The following is an 18,281-nucleotide window of genomic DNA, read 5'->3' as shown; positions in this document are numbered from 1 at the left end:
GGTGAACACGCTGCTGGACCACTCAGACATGAAAGTCGGTTCGTCTTCATCGAGTTGAAACACGGGTTCCGTGTTGGGGATCATGACGGACGGATGGGTTCCGTTCATTTTAGGAAATGTTTTCTCATAATTTCCGGCTCCTTTTTGACTCGGGGGACACGATCTGAGTTTTTGTAGTGGAACCAACCACAGGAAGCGTGCGTTAGCTTCAGGACCAGACAGCGACTGGCTCAAGTCCAAAATGAAGCAAAGACAGATTTCTTACCCTGTTTGTCGCCTTTTGGAAATCGTATTTTTTTATGCGTACCGTTGACGTCACCTTCTGCCCACAGTGCTAAATATTTCAAATGAGTCTAGACAAGCCTTTGACGAGCTCTAATGGGTGGAACCAAAGTTTAAGGAGGAATTTCAACTCGCTGAACTAAACAGGATGACGAGCGTTCTAAACTTAGACTGGAGCGCACCAACAAAGTGACCCGCCCTGTTTCTGGGCGATCTTTGGCAGAGCTGTCTGCATCGGGACGGAACAAAATGCAAGTGGGACACCTGGAGGGGGGGGTGATGGGAGTCTTTGGATTGGAGGGGGAGTGAGGGGGGGGTTCCTGCGTAATGAAATTAGGATCAAAAAGTCAACCCTCGTCTATTATTTTCATTATTTACAAGATTGAAATAAAAACACTACAGGCGGTCCAGTCAGGCGACGTGACGCCATCGACTCTGAGGTGGACCGTTTCAGATGTGGAGTTTCCTTTTTGCTTTAAACCGATAGAATATTAGTGTAGCGTACACGAGAAAGACATGAAACTGAGAATTAAAGTGACCTTTTTTTAAAAAGAAGCAGCAAACATAAAGTCCATTCAGACATGTCTCTCTGTTCCACCAGACATCACATGATCTCATTTCTGCAGCTCGCAAATGATCTCCCAAAATGTTCACTGTGTTCCTGAAATGATAAATTATCTCTTTTTTTTTATTTCTATTGGCTGTTATATTGGCTTAAGAAAACAAGACAAAACAAAAGGCGAGAGAATTATCTTTAGTTGGAGAACGTCGGTGCGGATCCAGACAGACGGAACGAAACGTGGACGAACTGTTTTAACAGTAAACCGTTGGGGAGCTCTAAGAGCTCAAACGGAGTAAGGCTTTGAACGACGGGGGAACGCAGCCACTCCTCCCGGAGGACAGCACACACACACACACACACACACACACACACACACACACACACACACACGGTGGTTACAGGAGTGGAGCTGGAAGGCAGACGGCTCATTATCGTTAATCTGGAGCTCAGCTTCGCTCCAGACTCGCTGCTCCCGTGTCCAAATGGGAGTTTCTGTTGTTTCTGGGTTTCATTGCACAACACAAGTGAAACCAAACCCACTCACAAACTCTACACCCCCACGAAACGCTGGAGCTGGGACTGCAGACCGTAGCGCAATGGAACCTGACTAAACCCTGGAACACAACGCTGTTCGGTGTCTCTCAGGTCTGCATAGAGTTTACTGTCGAAGCCTGGAGGAAATAAGAAGTTAAACGTACTGGTGTGTTGAGAATCGTGGGATGTGGTCGGGTGGTGGGGGAGGGGGGTGTTGGGGGGGGGGGTGAGGACTCGGGTTCGGCTGGTGACCTCGTTTACTTGTAAGGTCGCAGGAAGGCGGAGACTTTGCTGCTGATGAGGCGGATGAAGGAGCGCGGCAGCATCTCGTTGGACTCTCGGGTGGTGTACTTGAAGTAGTTGTTGGGGTGCGCCAGAACGTCGAACAGAGTCTTGATCAGCTTCTTATCCTGCAGGAGACAAACAAGAACACGTTCAGTGGTTACAGTTACACAATGTGGAGGAGGAATCTGTCGCCATGACGACATCCTTCAGGATCTATTCACCGTCTGACTCACGTTGGGCTAATCTGTGTGAACGTTGTTACTGGATCTGCTCACCTTGAGGATTTCTTGGTGGTTTTCTGACGCGTAGAGTCGTCCATCTCGAACGATGTCCTCCACCAGCTGCTCATAGTCCTCTGGAGGGAGAGAAGACACCGGAACCCGTCTCTACAGGCTCAGAACAAACCGTGTGATCATGGGACGCGTTACACGCCACCTTAGGAAATCCCAGGTTCAGTTCATCCAATCACAGACAGCCACACATCCTTTCAAGTAGTCGTTAAACCAACAAACCCACTTAATGCAGGTTTCCTTGGGCAGAAAGGAGGTGTTGTAGTTAGTCTGTCCACCAGAGGGCGCTGTCACCAAAGTTTAAAATCCATCTTTCAAAGAGCAGTGCGCCCTCGTGCATTCGCGCATCAACACTCGCGGCTTCACCTCATCGCAGATTTTTGGTAGGTAGTCATTTGATACCATACGCGCATTCTATTGGCTGACGGCATCCTGAAGCGTTCTATGTTCCTTGAGTCTCGGACCTCCGTGAGACACAAAAATGTTTTAAAAGTCTATCAGAGTGTTTTAAAGGAAATACAGATAGAAGGTGGTTTAATATCAGTATGGGGACCTTAGTTACAGTAAGGAGTACAGCGATACCTCTACTTACAAAATTTCTCAGCAGGAAAATATTACCTCTACTTACGAAAGAAATTTCGACTTACGTAACGCAAAAACACAGTATTTGATGCATTTTTTATGCTTTATTAAACATTTATGTCTGAATTTTTGTGGGCTTGGAACGGATTAGGGCATTTACATGGAAAACACGTCTCTACTTACGTAATTTTCTACTTACGTAATTTCTTCCGGAACCAATTAATCTAAGTAGAGGTACCGCTGTAGTTACATTTAGTTACATTACATTGAGTTACATTTAGTTTTAGTTACATTTAGTTACATCTGGCCCTTTGAGGACAGCCATTATACTGATGTGGCCCCCAGTGGAAATAAGTTTGACCCCCCATCTTTTAAAGTGAAGCCCTAAGACATCTTTATAAGACATCATCATATCTTAACATATTTGTTATACTTTTATCATTTATATTTTTACACTTTAACCTTATTGCTCCACACGTTCACCGTGGATGAAGCGGTTAAGAAAATGAATGAATGAATATTTCATCACTGTAATTTCTGTCTGTTTTATTGAATTTTAAGATTAAATTGTTCCTTTTTTACAGTTCATTTGTATTAAAATACATTTTAAAAAATGTTTTATGTCATAATTTATTCAGATATTATAGATATAATTGATCTGAATTATTGGCAGCGATCTCTCCTTTCTCCTGTAAATCTGTGAAGTCCAGCTAAACGAACAGACCCGATCTGGCCAGCAGAGGGCTCCACTGGGCACTGACACCTCCAGGGGTCTTCACCCAGCCTTCACCTTACATTTTAAATTGAACTGCGTACCGTCATACGTGACGTAGGGGATCTGGAAGCCGCGGGCGCTGTTGGCCTCGTTGGACTTGAAGTTGATCCAGAGGCGCCTGGAGCGGGCGGTGAAGGCGATCGGCCGCTCGTACGTCTGACACGTCTCGTAGGTGGTGATGGACGTGGCCGACCCTGTCAGGTGCACAGAAACCACATCGGTAACCAACCAGCTGCCTGGCGCCGCTGGTAAAACCTGCCCCCCCTGAGCCACAGAGCGCCACCTACAGTTCTTCCTCATGACCAGAACGTCCCCGCACTCGTCCTCCGAGGGCAGGAAGATCTCCGGCACCACGATGAGGATCTTGCGTTTGCTGGGCGGGTTGATGTTCCAGATGCACTCCACGTTAGCGGGGTAATTCCCAGGGTAGTTGGGTGACTCAATGTAACCCATGAACTCCCCCATCTCACCACCGCATTGCCTGTCTAGACGCACACAAACACAACAGGTCGGTTTCCAGCGGGGGGGTGGGGGGGGATCCGGACGCTAAGCAATCGCCTCACTTTTGCACTGCGAGACGCTGGTTGCCCCGTCGAAGTCGGTGGTGGTGTTCCCGGGGCAGGAGATGCAGTAGTTCTGCCTGAACTCCGTCTGGTAGGTCCCCAGGGGGCAGCGGATGCACCGGTGCACCGTGGTGTTGTAGTAGTGACCCGGGGAGCACTGGACTGCAGGGGGAGGAGGGGGCAGACGTTACGCCGGGACAGTGCTCACATCATCTGGGCTTATAGACCAACAGAAGCTGACCTTTGACCTCGCAGTCGTGAAAGGAGCTGGCACCCTCCCGTTTGGTGCTCAGCCCCCCCCCACAGGGGAAGCAGAGCGTCCGGCCCAGGTCGGGCTGGTAGGCGCCCTGGGGGCACGGCTGGCAGGGCTTGAAGCCGTCGTTGGAGAAGAACCCGGTGGGACACTGGCCTGGGGCAATTCAGAACACCAAGGGTTAAAGACGACTCAGCAGATCGGATTGGAGGGGGGACTGGGGGGGGGGTACCCACCTGCGCAGGACGAGATGTTCCTCGCCCCGATGGGCCCGTGGCCTTCGCTGCCGGGGCAGAGGTCGCAGGCCAGCTGCCCCTCCTTCTCCTGGAAGGTGCCGGGGGGGCAGTTAACGCAGCGCTCCTGCTCCCCGTGGTAGTACGACCCCGGCAGGCATCTGACTGAGAGGAGACCCACAACGGCTGCAGTCAGAGGCCACGCCCCCCCAGGGGGGGGGTGACCTGGCGTGACCCCGCCCAGCCTTACCACATCGCCCGCTGTCCCGCTCCCAGCCCGGCCCGCAGTTCTCCTGGACGGGGGCCGCCTGGGGCAGCTTCTGGGCCACCTCGTACTCCAGCCCCGCCACCCGGATCAGGAAGCGCTCCTGGTTGATGGACTTCTTCAGGGCCTTGATGTAGGTCTTCACCTGCCGCTCCATCCGCTGCCGGAGGCAGCTGAGGTTACAGCTCCCTGAGGGGGGGCAGATAAAACACAACGGGTTGGAACCACGTGTTTAGACCCCCGCTTCAGCCACGCCCACATCAGCTGACTCACGATGACATCATCACACCTGTGGTGTCTCCAGGCTTCACCTCCGCCTCCAGCTCCAGCGTGATGCGCGTCACCTCCTTGTTGGACGGGTTGCGAGCACGACGCCCTTTGGCCTTCTTAGACGAGTCACATTTCAGGTTGACAAACGTCACCAGACAGTTACTGCACGGCTGCCCGCCTCCTGTCGATGACATCACATGACATCACATGACATCACAGCCCGTGAGCTTAACCACAAAAGGAGCACCGAGGGCCACACCACCATCAAAGAGCCAGATGTAACTAATAAATGTAACTAAATGTAACTCAGTGTAATGTAACTAAATGTAACTACTCCTTAATGTAACTAATAAATGTAACTAAATGTAACTCAGTGTAACGTAACTAAATGTAACTACTCCTTAATGTAACTAATAAATGTAACTAAATGTAACTCGGTGTAACGTAACTAAATGTAACTACTCCTTAATGTAACTAATAAATGTAACTAAATGTAACTCAGTGTAATGTAACTAAATGTAACTACTCCTTAATGTAACTAATACATGTAACTAAATGTAACTCAGTGTAATGTAACTAAATGTAACTACTCCTTAATGTAACTAATAAATGTAACTAAATGTAACTCAGTGTAATGTAACTAAATGTAACTACTCCTTAATGTAACTAATACATGTAACTAAATGTAACTCAGTGTAATGTAACTAAATGTAACTACTCCTTAATGTAACTAATAAATGTAACTAAATGTAACTCAGTGTAATGTAACTAAATGTAACTACTCCTTAATGTAACTAATACATGTAACTAAATGTAACTCAGTGTAACGTAACTAAATGTAACTACTCCTTAATGTAACTAATAAATGTAACTAAATGTAACTCAGTGTAATGTAACTAAATGTAACTGCTCCTTAATGTAACTAATAAATGTAACTAAATGTAACTCGGTGTAATGTAACTAAATGTAACTACTCCTTAATGTAACTAATAAATGTAACTAAATGTAACTCGGTGTAACGTAACTAAATGTAACTACTCCTTAATGTAACTAATAAATGTAACTAAATGTAACTCGGTGTAATGTAACTAAATGTAACTACTCCTTAATGTAACTAATAAATGTAACTAAATGTAACTCAGTGTAATGTAACTAAATGTAACTACTCCTTAATGTAACTAATACATGTAACTAAATGTAACTCAGTGTAATGTAACTAAATGTAACTACTCCTTAATGTAACTAATAAATGTAACTAAATGTAACTCAGTGAAATGTAACTAAATGTAACTACTCCTTAATGTAACTAATAAATGTAACTAAATGTAACTCAGTGTAATGTAACTAAATGTAACTACTCCTTAATGTAACTAATACATGTAACTAAATGTAACTCAGTGTAATGTAACTAAATGTAACTACTCCTTAATGTAACTAATACATGTAACTAAATGTAACTCAGTGTAATGTAACTAAATGTAACTACTCCTTAATGTAACTAATAAATGTAACTAAATGTAACTCAGTGTAATGTAACTAAATGTAACTACTCCTTAATGTAACTAATAAATGTAACTAAATGTAACTCAGTGTAATGTAATCGGCGAAAGAACACTTTTGACCTGTGTATTTTTAGACACTCTGACCTTTTCTGCTCTCGCGGGTCACATTAAATGATGTGGAGGGCCACATTTGGCCCCCGGGCCTTGAGTTTGACTCATGTGATCCAAAACATTAAATATGAATTAAATAATCTGTGTTTTTGCCCCCCTGTAGAGTTTTTAACCCTACAAACACTGAACTGTTTCCTGTCCAAACAGGAAGTGGTTTTGAATGGCTGAACCAGACCTGGTCCGAGGGTCCGCCCCCGCTCCTCCGTCCGGCCCGTCAGCTTCGGATGCAGGTGACATTTGGCGTTTTTGATCTTGAAGGAGGCCGTCTGCTTCACTGGGGGGGCCAGAGTCTCTACACACACACACACACACAGTGGGTGGGGGCCACACCGTGTTCACACCGACACACGGACCGACAGACGGGATTCTACAGACGGAATGTGGGGGGGGCAGCGAACCTATGCAGCTCTGGCTGTTGCTGGAGTTGAGCCTGGGGGGGGCCTTCCCTCTGAGGAGGGGGATGCCGCAGCTCACCGAGTAGCTGTTATCAGACTCTGAAATAACACAGGATCCTGAATTATAAAGAGCCTTTGCTGTTTAAGCTTTCCCTGGGGGGGTTAGGATTAGGGTTGGGGGGTCCTACCTGCCAGATAGTGAGCCCTAGACGCGCAGGTCAGAGAGCAGCTCTCCTTCTTGCCCGTCTTGCTACAGGTGAGCGTTGCCTTCGGCGCCACCAGTCCTTGGGGGCACCTCACCAGCTCTGTGGGGGGAATCGAACCAACGTCACAGGTGTGCATGTCCGGGGGGTGACCACCAGGGGGCAGTGCTGCTACATACCAACACAGTCCTTCCTGTTCCAGTGCAGCTTGTACCCCGGTGGGCAGGTACACTCATAACTACCTAAGTTGTTGATGCAGCCGTATTTACAGCCCCCCCGATTGATGCTGCATTCATCGATGTCTGTGAACAAAGACGTGAGAACGTGAAACAACACGCCCCAAAATACACAAACATCAGAGATTTACACCCAGAAAAACAGAAATAATGTGTCCTCAGCAGAGAAGATGTGGAGTCACGTGTCCTCAAAGGGTCACATGTAACTAATTAATGTAACTAAATGTAACTACTCCTTAATGTAACTAATAAATGTAACTAAATGTAACTCAGTGTAATGTAACTAAATGTAACTACTCCTTAATGTAACTAATAAATGTAACTAAATGTAACTCAGTGTAATGTAACTAAATGTAACTACTCCTTAATGTAACTAATAAATGTAACTAAATGTAACTCAGTGTAATGTAACTAAATGTAACTACTCCTTAATGTAACTAATAAATGTAACTAAATGTAACTCAGTGTAATGTAACTAAATGTAACTACTCCTTAATGTTAAATAACTGAATTTCTGACTGATTCTAGTTCCAAACATTACAGTTAGACAGAAAAAACATGTTTGTTTGAAGAAGAAGAAGAAGAAGAAGATACACTTTATTGATCCCCTAGGGGAAATTACATTTGTCACTCAGGTGTACATTTGTTACATTTTTGTGTTAGTTTTTCACACACACTGTTTATGTACAGGCCCCTGAAACAACCACAGCACACAAAGGGGCCTGTAATCATGCAGTTAGTATACAAACACAACATCAAGCTGTACATCGGGAGGCAGAGTGACGGGCAGCAGCTTCCTGGAGTGCGCCCCAATAGAGCAGCTTGTAAGGGGGACGGCGCCTTGCTCAAGGGCGCCTCAGCAGTGGCTGGGAGGTGAGCTGACGCCTCCCACCGTCAGCTCACACTCAGGAGATGTTCTGGCGGGAGCGGGAATCGATCCACTGATGGCTGGGCGATCTGTCTTCAAGACCTCTGCTCTACCGCTGAGCCACTGCCGCCCCGTTTGTTTCTCTGTTCTAACATAAATCCTTTTCATTTGTCAGGTTATTAAACCCACAGAACTCCATCAATCAAGGATCAAACTATCAATCAATAAAGAAAAATAACATCAGACACAAGTTAGGACGTTAACTTTGTTCACAACGTTTAGTCAAGAGCTAAAATGGGCTGAACTACTGCATTGTGGGAAATGTAGTTTTGGTCAAAGCACACTTTTGACCTATGTATTTTTAGACTCTGACCTTTTCTGCTCTCACGGGCCACATTCAATGATGTGGAGGGCCACATTTGGCCCCCGGGCCTTGAGTTTGACACACACACTCTCAAGCATCGGGGATCCACATGCCGGCCTTCTGCCAGGCAGAACCGAAACAAGCTCACCGATCAGAGCCGAGGGGGCAGACGAGACGCCGGGGGAAGACGAGCGGGTGACGGCGGTGACGGATGATCCGGCCCGCTGATATTTTTTTGTCTCATTCAATTGTTCGCCCTGAATAAAAAACGTCTGCGTTCCCTGAAGACGATGATGACTTCATCAGCGCGGCGCTGCTGATGTGTAACCAGAGCCGTCTGGAACGTCGTGAGAGATGTGCTGTTTATCCTCCGCATCAAAGCACTCAATTTAAAGCACTCAGAACTCTAATGAATATCTGATGGAGCGGCGCTCGTCTGCCAGAAACTCGTGTTTTGACTCCTTTGTTCGTCCCCAGCTTGAGATAAAGATAGACACAAAAAAAAAAGGGGACAGAACAACAATGGCTTTGTGTAAAGAGAGGAATGTCAGATGGGTTGGGGAGTTTATGGAAATTTTATGTTAGATTTTAATCACTGTTGTGTTGCTTATTTACAGACATCATCAACTTCTAGTCCAAACCACATTTAATGCAGCTCTGTGCTGTTAGAAGAATTCTCCCGGACAGTTTAAAGACCACCTTAAATGTGTGTGTGTGTGTGTGTGTGTGTGTGTGTGTGTGTGTGTGTGTGTGTGTGTGTGTGTGTGTGTGTGTGTGTGTGTGTGTGTGTGTGTGTGTGTGTGTGGTTAAACTCTCTTAGATGTATGCAAACACACATCTATCATCAGGAACAGGAACTGATGCCAGGTCATTCAGATATATTTATATTACTTTTTTATCACATGACCTAAATTGATCCGATCGGTCCGAGCTGAGAGCAGAATGTCTGGGCGTACGCTCACTGGGGGGGGGCTGACGGGCAGCGGTTCAGCGCCTGACGGGGGGGTTGCTGCCCTCGTCGGGTTTGTTTCGGGTGACTGTGTTGTTAAAGCCTGAGCGCAGCTTCCTGGAGTGTTTGGCAGCAACGATCAGCTCGATGAACCACACAGGAAATCACAAAACCTCGCTGATGGGGGGGAGTGAGAGGGAGTAACGGGGGGCATCGCAAACCTACGGGGTTATCAAGCAGCTCTGACGGGAACTCATTCATCACCGGCGCCCTCGTTCTTTACCGGGTGTTGGCGGATGAATACGACATCAGTGAGACCGCATCTCGTTCTTTACCGCATGTTGGCGGATGGATACGACATCAGTGAGACCGCATCTCGTTCTTTACCGCGTGTTGGCGGATGGATACGACATCAGTGAGACAGCATCTCGTTCTTTACCGCGTGTTGGCGGATGGATACGACATCAGTGAGACAGCATCTCGTTCTTTACCGCGTGTTGGCGGATGGATACGACATCAGTGAGACAGCATCTCGTTCTTTACCGCGTGTTGGCGGATGGATACGACATCAGTGAGACAGCATCTCGTTCTTTACCGCGTGTTGGCGGATGGATACGACATCAGTGAGACCGGATCTCGTTCTTTACCGCATGTTGGCGGATGGATACGACATCAGTGAGACCGGATCTCGTTCTTTACCGCATGTTGGCGGATGGATACGACATCAGTGAGACCGGATCTCGTGCTTTACCACGTGTTGGCGGATGAATACGACATCGGTGAGACCAGATGTTGTTCCCGTTGGTGGAGTAAAGACGTAACTCGTGTGTTTTCATGACTTATGTGTTTCTTTTTATTCTCTATTATTCTTTACGTAACTTATATATAATTAATTATACACGGTAAAGTCTGTGTGTCTATTGGTTGATGAAAATATGTCATTTTTTTCAGAATTTATGGGGTTTAGGGATTTTTTAGAATACTGGAATGAATTGAATGGATTTTAGTTATTTTAAACAGTTAAATGTTGTTTGATTTACGAGTTCAGTCACAGAACGGATTCAACTCGTATCTCCAGGTTCTACTCTGATTCTACTGTATTTATTCTCTCTGATGGATTGAGGCAGGGGTTCGGCAGCGGACCCTAACCGCTCCATCAAAGCGTCGCTGCAATGCCCCCATGTGTGCTGGAGGCCAGTCTGATGCCCCCCCCAAACGCTAAACGCTGGTTCTATCTGTTCACACCAGCTTACAGCAGGAGGAACCGGCGACCGTTTGATGGTCAGACTTCACCTCCAAAGCCCGTCACCGTGACTTTTCATGTTAGACCATTAACTACAGCACAAACACGCTGCACCTGGCCGCCGTGTAAAGTGCAGACGAAGGTCTTTGATTGATTTTCTGCCTCCAGGCAGCAACCTGTTTCAGCTCATTTCATGAAAAAAGAATAAAAAACCAGCTTTCAGAGACTTAAACCTGGTTTGAGACACGTAATGCATCAGTTGTGTTCGGTCGTTCCTGCCGATGTGGCTGCAAGCAGAACGATTCCACCGCTTTGGCATTTATGCTGCAGTTACATCCAGGTTTACGCAACATGCTAACATCCATATCCAACACGGTCACAAAGACTGAGTACAATAGTGTTAATAAGTCAGCTGTCGCCACAGTAACCGTTCATATGTGTCTTAGAGGCCGTTAGTTTGCAGGTACGATGCTAACAATGATCACCGCAGTGGTTTTTGGTTGAATGTTAGGTCAAGACTGACCTGATGATGGCAGAACAAGCACCATAAAGGGATCGATCGCATCTACTATAGGTGGTTCTGTGGAACATCCCAGAACCGACTAAGGGTTACCAGGGCGACGTGAGACTCACCTCCACAGTGGGCCAGGCCATACAGGACGTAGCCTTTGTGACAGAGACACTGGAAGCTGCCGGCAGAGTTCACACAAAAGTGATCGCAGGTGCGGTCGAAGGAGCACTCGTCAATGTCTGCAGAGAAAGAAACACAGTTAGAGCGTCTGTAGACAGAAACACAGTTAGAGCGTCTGTAGACAGAAACACAGTTAGAGCGTCTGTAGACAGAAACACAGTTAGAGCGTCTGTAGACAGAAACACAGTTAGATCGTCTGTAGACAGAAACACAGTTAGAGCGTCTGTAGACAGAAACACAGTTAGAGCGTCTGTAGACAGAAACACAGTTAGAGCGTCTGTAGACAGAAACACAGTTAGAGCGTCTGTAGACAGAAACACAGTTAGAGCGTCTGTAGACAGAAACACAGTTAGAGCGTCTGTAGACAGAAACACGCTGTTAGAACGTCAGTTCAACCAATGCTCAGACACTTTGTCCCTCTCCATCACGCTGCAGTTTCCTGCTTTTATCTTTTGTGCTTCAGCCGTTCAGCCTCAAATCGAGACGAGTCCAGTCGTACGTTGTCAAGAAGGGACTGATGGAAGAAGGATGTCTCTGGAATGACAGCTGACCTCCTGGAGAACGCCGTTTTCCGTTTCAATGCACCCAAATAGAATTTTGAAAGTAGTTTTGAAATAACCAGGGGCCGCAGCAGGAGCCCTAAGAATGTCTGCTCTTCACCTATAATAGAAGCTGAAGTACCATTTCTGCTCCCTGCATTGAATCTGCCAATCATCCTCCACTTTTGTCCTCCTAACTGCCCCCCCAGCGGTCCAATCCTCTTAGCAGCACCATTATCAGACTCCTCATTGTACCCCGGAGGTCGCGCCGCCTTAAAATCGTTGTGGAAATCAATCGTCTTTGTATTTAAATGAAACTTTCTGACCTCGTCACACCTGCACACCTTCGTGTGAGCCCCTCCCCTCTCTGAAGCACGCATCCTGATTGATAAGTCACCGGTTCAGAGACAATCAGGATTCCTACAGGAGACGGATGACGTTCGGCTTCATTCAAGGTTTCCTTTAATGTCAGCGATCGTGTGCGTCGAGCCCAGGCGGCGCAGGAAGACGACGGAGGTGTGCTTGAACGTCTCGCCGGCTGCTAAGGTTCCCCGAAGGAGCGCCGGGCGTTCTGTCAAGTGGCTCCGAGCCTCAAACACACGGCAGGAATTTCGGCGCAATTACAGTCAAATCACGGGTTACCTTGAAGAATCAGGGACTGATTGATAAATGTCTGCGTTTTCCCACACAGCTTCACGCTGCCCGTGCAAAGCGTTCACCCGTTCACCCTGGGCCGAAGCCTTCTCACGAGATCCACCTCAAAGTCTGGCAGGAAGGAAACGGAAAATGTTGAAGGAAACGAAAACGCGCTGATTAAAAGCCTCACAGCTGCTGACGGGTTTTACAGGTCGAGATGAAAACATCACTTCATCAGCGTTTGCTGATTGGCTGCAGTCTGCTGACCCCTGCTGACCCCTGCTGACCCCTGCTGACCCCTGCCAGCCATAAGCCACGAGCGGCGTGTTCGACGGCGTCTGGAGCCGTCGTGGAATGAGGCGTGGCCACTGAGATCACCCTCCAAACACGCCGCGCCGCCGCCTCCAGGCGCCTTTATGGAACGGGGGGGGGGGGGTGAAGGGGCGCAGCCTGAGCATCATGGGGGGAGAACGTGAGACCCCCATCACCTGAGGATGGGATCAGGAGCCAATCAGAGACGTTCTCTCTGACGAAGGCTTCCCTGATCGCTCTGGTATGCATCAGGATGAGACGGCGCTCTGGGAGGGTGTCGAGGCTGCAGGAATGCTGGCGGGGGCTCGACAGACATGCCCCATCCTGACTGACGGGCCGCGCTTCACCGGCAGCAGGGAAACACCGTGACTGTTTAAACCGAGATAAAGTTCAGCTCACACACCTCAGCGGGAGGTGGAGACGTGTCTGTTCAGGAGTCACCCAACACCCCCGGCAGAACCCCCCAGGGGCTGAGAAAATTAAATTCGATATCGAATTCAATTCAATACATAATTCAGTAGCTACAGGTAAACCTCAGCTTACATCGTTAACTAGTTCCATGAGAAACGACATAATAATAATAATAATAATAATTTAAACTGACAATTAAATTTATTTTTTAAAATAGTGCCGAAAAAGCGTCTCCGTCAGCTGCATCTTCCTGGTCGTGGGTCACGGGGGTTGCTACAGGATAATAATATGATACATGTTTTATTCTGATCTATTGTACAGTAACATGATATTATTTGTTTTTAACGACTTACTAGTGATTTAATGATTCCAGTATTTCTGGTGGACAGACATAAAATGGAGTAAAATGATGTAAACGTCTGTAAATATTTTTTTTAAATTGACGTTTAAGCGAGAACGACGTAACGCCAAACAACGTAAGTTGAGGTTTAACGCTTTAAAGATTTATATAGAAAGTTACAGTGTTTAATGTTTAATGTAGAGGACACAAGCCAGTGTCTTATTGTGCCGGTCCCAAGCCCAGATAAATACAGAGGGTTGCATCAGGAAGGGCATCCGGCATTAAACTTTTGCCAAATCAAACATGCGAATCAAACCTATGACTTCCATATTGGATCGGTCGAGGCCCGGGTTAACAACGACCGCCATCAGCGCTGTTGACCTACAGGGCGCCTGTGGAAATTGGACTACTGTTGGTCGAAGAAGGAGAGGAGGAAAGTGCGTTCGCACGAAGAAAGAGAAGAGGAACACCAAGAGAATAGGACTGAGAGTAGGGAGGTTTAATGTTGGAACTATGACAGGAAAAGGTAGAGAGTTGGTTGACATGATGCAGAGGAGGAAGGTAGACATACTGTGTGTCCAGGAGACCAGGTGGAAAGGTAGCAAGGCTAGAAGTTTAGGAGCAGGGTTCAAGTTGTTCTATCATGGTGTAGATGGGAAGAGAAATGGAGTAGGAGTTATCTTGAAGGAGGAGTTTGTTAGGAATGTCCTGGAGGTAAAAAGAGTGTCGGATAGAGTGATGAGTCTGAAGCTAGAAATAGAAGGTGTGATGTTCAATGTTGTTAGTGGGTATGCTCCACAGGTAGGATGTGAGCTGGAGGAGAAGGAGAAATTCTGGTCGGACTTTGACGAAATGATGCAGAGCAGACCTAGAAGTGAGAGAGTTGTCATTGGAGCAGACTTCAATGGACATGTTGGTGCAGGAAACAGAGGTGATGAGGAGGTGATGGGCAGGTTTGGTATCCAGGAGAGGAACGCAGAAGGACAGATGGTAGTTGACTTTGCAAAAAGGATGGAAATGGCTGTAGTGAATACTTTCTTCCAGAAGAGGCAGGAACATAGAGTGACCTATAAGAGTGGAGGTAGGAGTACACAGGTAGACTACATCTGGTGTAGACAGTGTAACCTGAAGGAGATCAGTGACTGCAATGTAGTGGTAGGTGAGAGTGTAGCCAAACAGCATAGGATGGTGGTGTGTAGGATGAATCTGGTGGTGAGGAAGATGAAGAGGACAAAGACAGAGGAGAAGACAAAATGGTGGAAGCTGAAAAAGGAAGAGTGTTGCATGACTTTTAGGAAGGAGTTAAGACAGGCTCTGGGTGGTCAGGAGGTGCTTCCAGATGACTGGACAACTACAGCTAATGTGATCAGGGAGACAGGTAGGAGAGTACTTGGTGTGTCATCTGGAAGGAAAGTAGATAAGGAGACTTGGTGGTGGAATGAGGAGGTACAGGAGTGTATACAGAGAAAGAGGTTAGCTAAGAGGAAGTGGGACATGGAGAGGACTGAGGAGAGTAGACAGGAGTACAGGGAGATGCAGCGTAAGGTGAAGGTAGAGGTAGCAAAGGCCAAACAAGAAGCTTATGATGACTTGTATGCTAGGTTGGACAGAAAGGAGGGAGAGACTGATCTATACCGGTTGGCAAGACAGAGAGACAGAGATGGGAAGGACGTGCAGCAGGTCAGGGTGATTAAGGATAGGGATGGAAGTCTATTGACAGGTGCCAGTAGTGTGATGGGAAGATGGAAAGAGTACTTTGAAGAGTTGATGAACGTGGAAAATGAGAGAGAACAAAGACTAGAAGAGGTGACTGTTGTGGACCAGGATGTAGCAAAGATTAGTCAGGATGAAGTGAGGAGGGCATTGAAGAGGATGAAGAGTGGAAAGGCAGTCGGTCCTGATGATATACCTGTAGAGGTTTGGAAGTGTCTAGGAGAGGTGGCAGTAGAGTTTCTGACTGGGTTGTTCAACAGGACCTTAGATAGTGAGAAGATGCCTGAGGAATGGAGGAGAAGTGTGCTGGTGCCCATTTTTAAGAACAAGGGAGTTGTGCAGAGTTGTGGCAACTACAGAGGAATAAAGCTGAAGGAAAGTGTCAGGTGTGATGTGTGATAGAAGAGTTTCAGCTAAAATGAAAGGAAAGGTGTACAAAACTGTGGTGAGACCAGCGATGTTGTTTGGTCTAGAGACAGTGTCACTGAGGAAAAGACAGGAGACAGAGCTGGAGGTAGCAGAGATGAAGATGCTGAGGTTCTCTCTGGGAGTGACCAGGATGGATAGGATCAGGAATGAGTACATCAGAGGGACAGCACATGTTAGAGGTTCTGGAGATAAAGTCAGAGAGGCCAGACTGAGATGGTTTGGACATGTCCAGAGGAGAGATAGTGAATATATTGGTAGAAGGATGCTGAGTTCTGAACTGCCAGGCAGGAGGCCTAGAGGAAGACCAAAGAGGAGGTTTATGGATGTAGTGAAAGAGGACATGAAGGTAGTTGGTGTGAGAGGAGAGGATGAGAAGACAGGGTTAGATGGAGGACACTGATTGGCTGTGGAGACCCTGAAGGGAAAAGCCCAAAGGAGAGGAAGAGGAAAATAGAAAGTTACAGTGTCTTTTTCTTTTAATTCAACTTCAATGCTTTGCCATTCCTTGTTGGTAAATTCATGAATCAATAAAGAAATAAAGACACTAAAGAGATGCATTATGGGAAATGCATTCAGTCAGTATTCAGTCTTTGCTTCTTTTCCTTTGATCATGCTCGGGAATTTCTCCAATCACAGATTAGCATTCAGCTAACACTTTAGCGTTTAGGCCCCTCCTCTTTGCCGTGGGTGAGAAACACACCAGACTGGAGGGGGATGATGGGAAACGGGTGACGCAGAGCGACGCCTCATCCAACAGGAAGTGAGCGTTATCACAGCCCGTCTCTCCAGACTAAACACACCGCAGCAAACAAGGACCACACTGTTCCTGCCCCCGTGCAGCCAAACAGCCCCCCAACACACACAACCCAACGCAACAGAACACAACCCAACACACACAACCCAACACACACAACCCAACACACACAACCCAACACACAACCCAACACACACAACCCAACACACACAACCCAACACAGACAACCAAACACACACAACCCAACACACACAACCCAACACACACAACCCAACACACACAACCCAACACACACAACCCAACACACACAACCCAACACACACAACCCAACACACACAACCCAACACACACAACCCAACACACACAACCCAACGCAACAGAACACAACCAAACACACACAACCCAACACACACAACCCAACACACACAACCCAACACACACAACCCAACACACACAACCAGCCGTTGGCTTCCTTCATGCGTACAATTCCATTTTTTGTCATCTGCGTTTGAGCAAAATAAATCTTTTATTGTTGTTACTATCCCTGTGAAATAAGGCATTCAGAACGCTTGGCGACAGGTTTTGGGGTCGCGACTCCAGAGTGACCTGTCCACATACTCACCCTGACACGTCCTCTCGTTGGTCAGCAGCTTGTAGCCCTTCTTGCAGCTGCACTCGAAGCTGCCCACCGTGTTCCGACAGACGTGATCACACCCCCCGTTGTTCAGACGGCATTCGTCGATATCTGTGAACAAAGAGGAGCAGACGCTTCAGGTCACCAGAGGAACCTGCGCTCACGTGATTCTGGTGGTTAATACTTTATATTTTCAGCACTTTAAGTGGAAATTCTTGTTCCAACTCTGTGTGTTCTTTGGCAGATCGGACGCGTCGATGCTTTTCAGCTTCTCAGCACTGAAAGAGATGAAGTCATCCTTCATTGTAAATATACTATATTTGTTATAGCAGCATAAAAAAGCTGTTAAATCTGAGCTAGAGATATAAGAACAAAGGAGGCAGAACTGTGGAGATCCGTAAAAGTAGAACTAGAATAAGTGTAAGTTTCCCTGTCTGGCCTTCAGACGGCTCCGCCTCCTGGCTCGGCGTTCTCTCCATCATCACCGTTCATTCCTCCGTGATTACTCCGCTCTTCATTTCTGCAGCCAATATTCAATCGATATATCATGTGCTCATCCCTCTGATGTGTCTCTGCCTCGGCCGGTCTGGCAGCGCCTCTGATTGATTCGGAATCATCATCTCCAATGAGGCGTCTCTCTCTCGGGGGAGTCTCCATCATCTGGTTGGAATAAAGGCATCAGCAGCGTAATAAAATAATCCCTTCTCGCTCCGTCTGCGTGTCGGTTCTCAGCGCCCTGGCCTGCAGCAGCTCCGTCTTCCTGTGCCAAAGCTGCTGGATCCACGTCCCCCTCGTTTCCTCACACACACACCACTTTTATCACGTAGTTGGTGTAAAAATGAGCCGGGGAACGCTGACAGATTCCCGTTGTTGTCCTCATTCTCTCCAAAGCCGTTGACTCCCGCTGTCAGCGCCGCCTTTGTTTCCATGTTTTCAAGTCTCTTCATGTAATTTCCTCTCATTTTTGTTCCCGTTAAAATTTGGAACTGATTTTATT

The 18,281-nt window shown here is 47.1% G+C and overlaps 1 protein-coding gene across 1 annotated transcript in view; it reads right to left on the bottom strand.

Moving 5' to 3' along the window:
* Positions 1–600: 600 nt before the first annotated feature.
* The window catches only part of scube3 (signal peptide, CUB domain, EGF-like 3), a gene marked incomplete at its 5' end in the record, with an annotated part of 96,209 nt that continues 78,528 nt past the window's right edge, over positions 601–18,281 (bottom strand). The window contains 15 exons of the mRNA XM_068337134.1: positions 601–1,788; positions 1,939–2,018; positions 3,352–3,504; positions 3,598–3,795; positions 3,874–4,035; positions 4,115–4,282; positions 4,363–4,524; positions 4,610–4,813; positions 4,914–5,075; positions 6,743–6,859; positions 6,966–7,061; positions 7,151–7,267; positions 7,345–7,467; positions 11,459–11,575; positions 17,273–17,395. Of these exons, the coding sequence (XP_068193235.1) occupies positions 1,636–1,788; positions 1,939–2,018; positions 3,352–3,504; positions 3,598–3,795; positions 3,874–4,035; positions 4,115–4,282; positions 4,363–4,524; positions 4,610–4,813; positions 4,914–5,075; positions 6,743–6,859; positions 6,966–7,061; positions 7,151–7,267; positions 7,345–7,467; positions 11,459–11,575; positions 17,273–17,395 (2,135 nt within the window). The remainder of the gene's footprint in view (positions 1,789–1,938; positions 2,019–3,351; positions 3,505–3,597; positions 3,796–3,873; positions 4,036–4,114; positions 4,283–4,362; positions 4,525–4,609; positions 4,814–4,913; positions 5,076–6,742; positions 6,860–6,965; positions 7,062–7,150; positions 7,268–7,344; positions 7,468–11,458; positions 11,576–17,272; positions 17,396–18,281) is intronic.

Source organism: Antennarius striatus, chromosome 2 (genome assembly GCF_040054535.1).
Source record: "Antennarius striatus isolate MH-2024 chromosome 2, ASM4005453v1, whole genome shotgun sequence".
Taxonomy (NCBI): domain Eukaryota; kingdom Metazoa; phylum Chordata; class Actinopteri; order Lophiiformes; family Antennariidae; genus Antennarius; species Antennarius striatus.
This window is presented reverse-complemented; position numbering and strand designations above follow the sequence as displayed.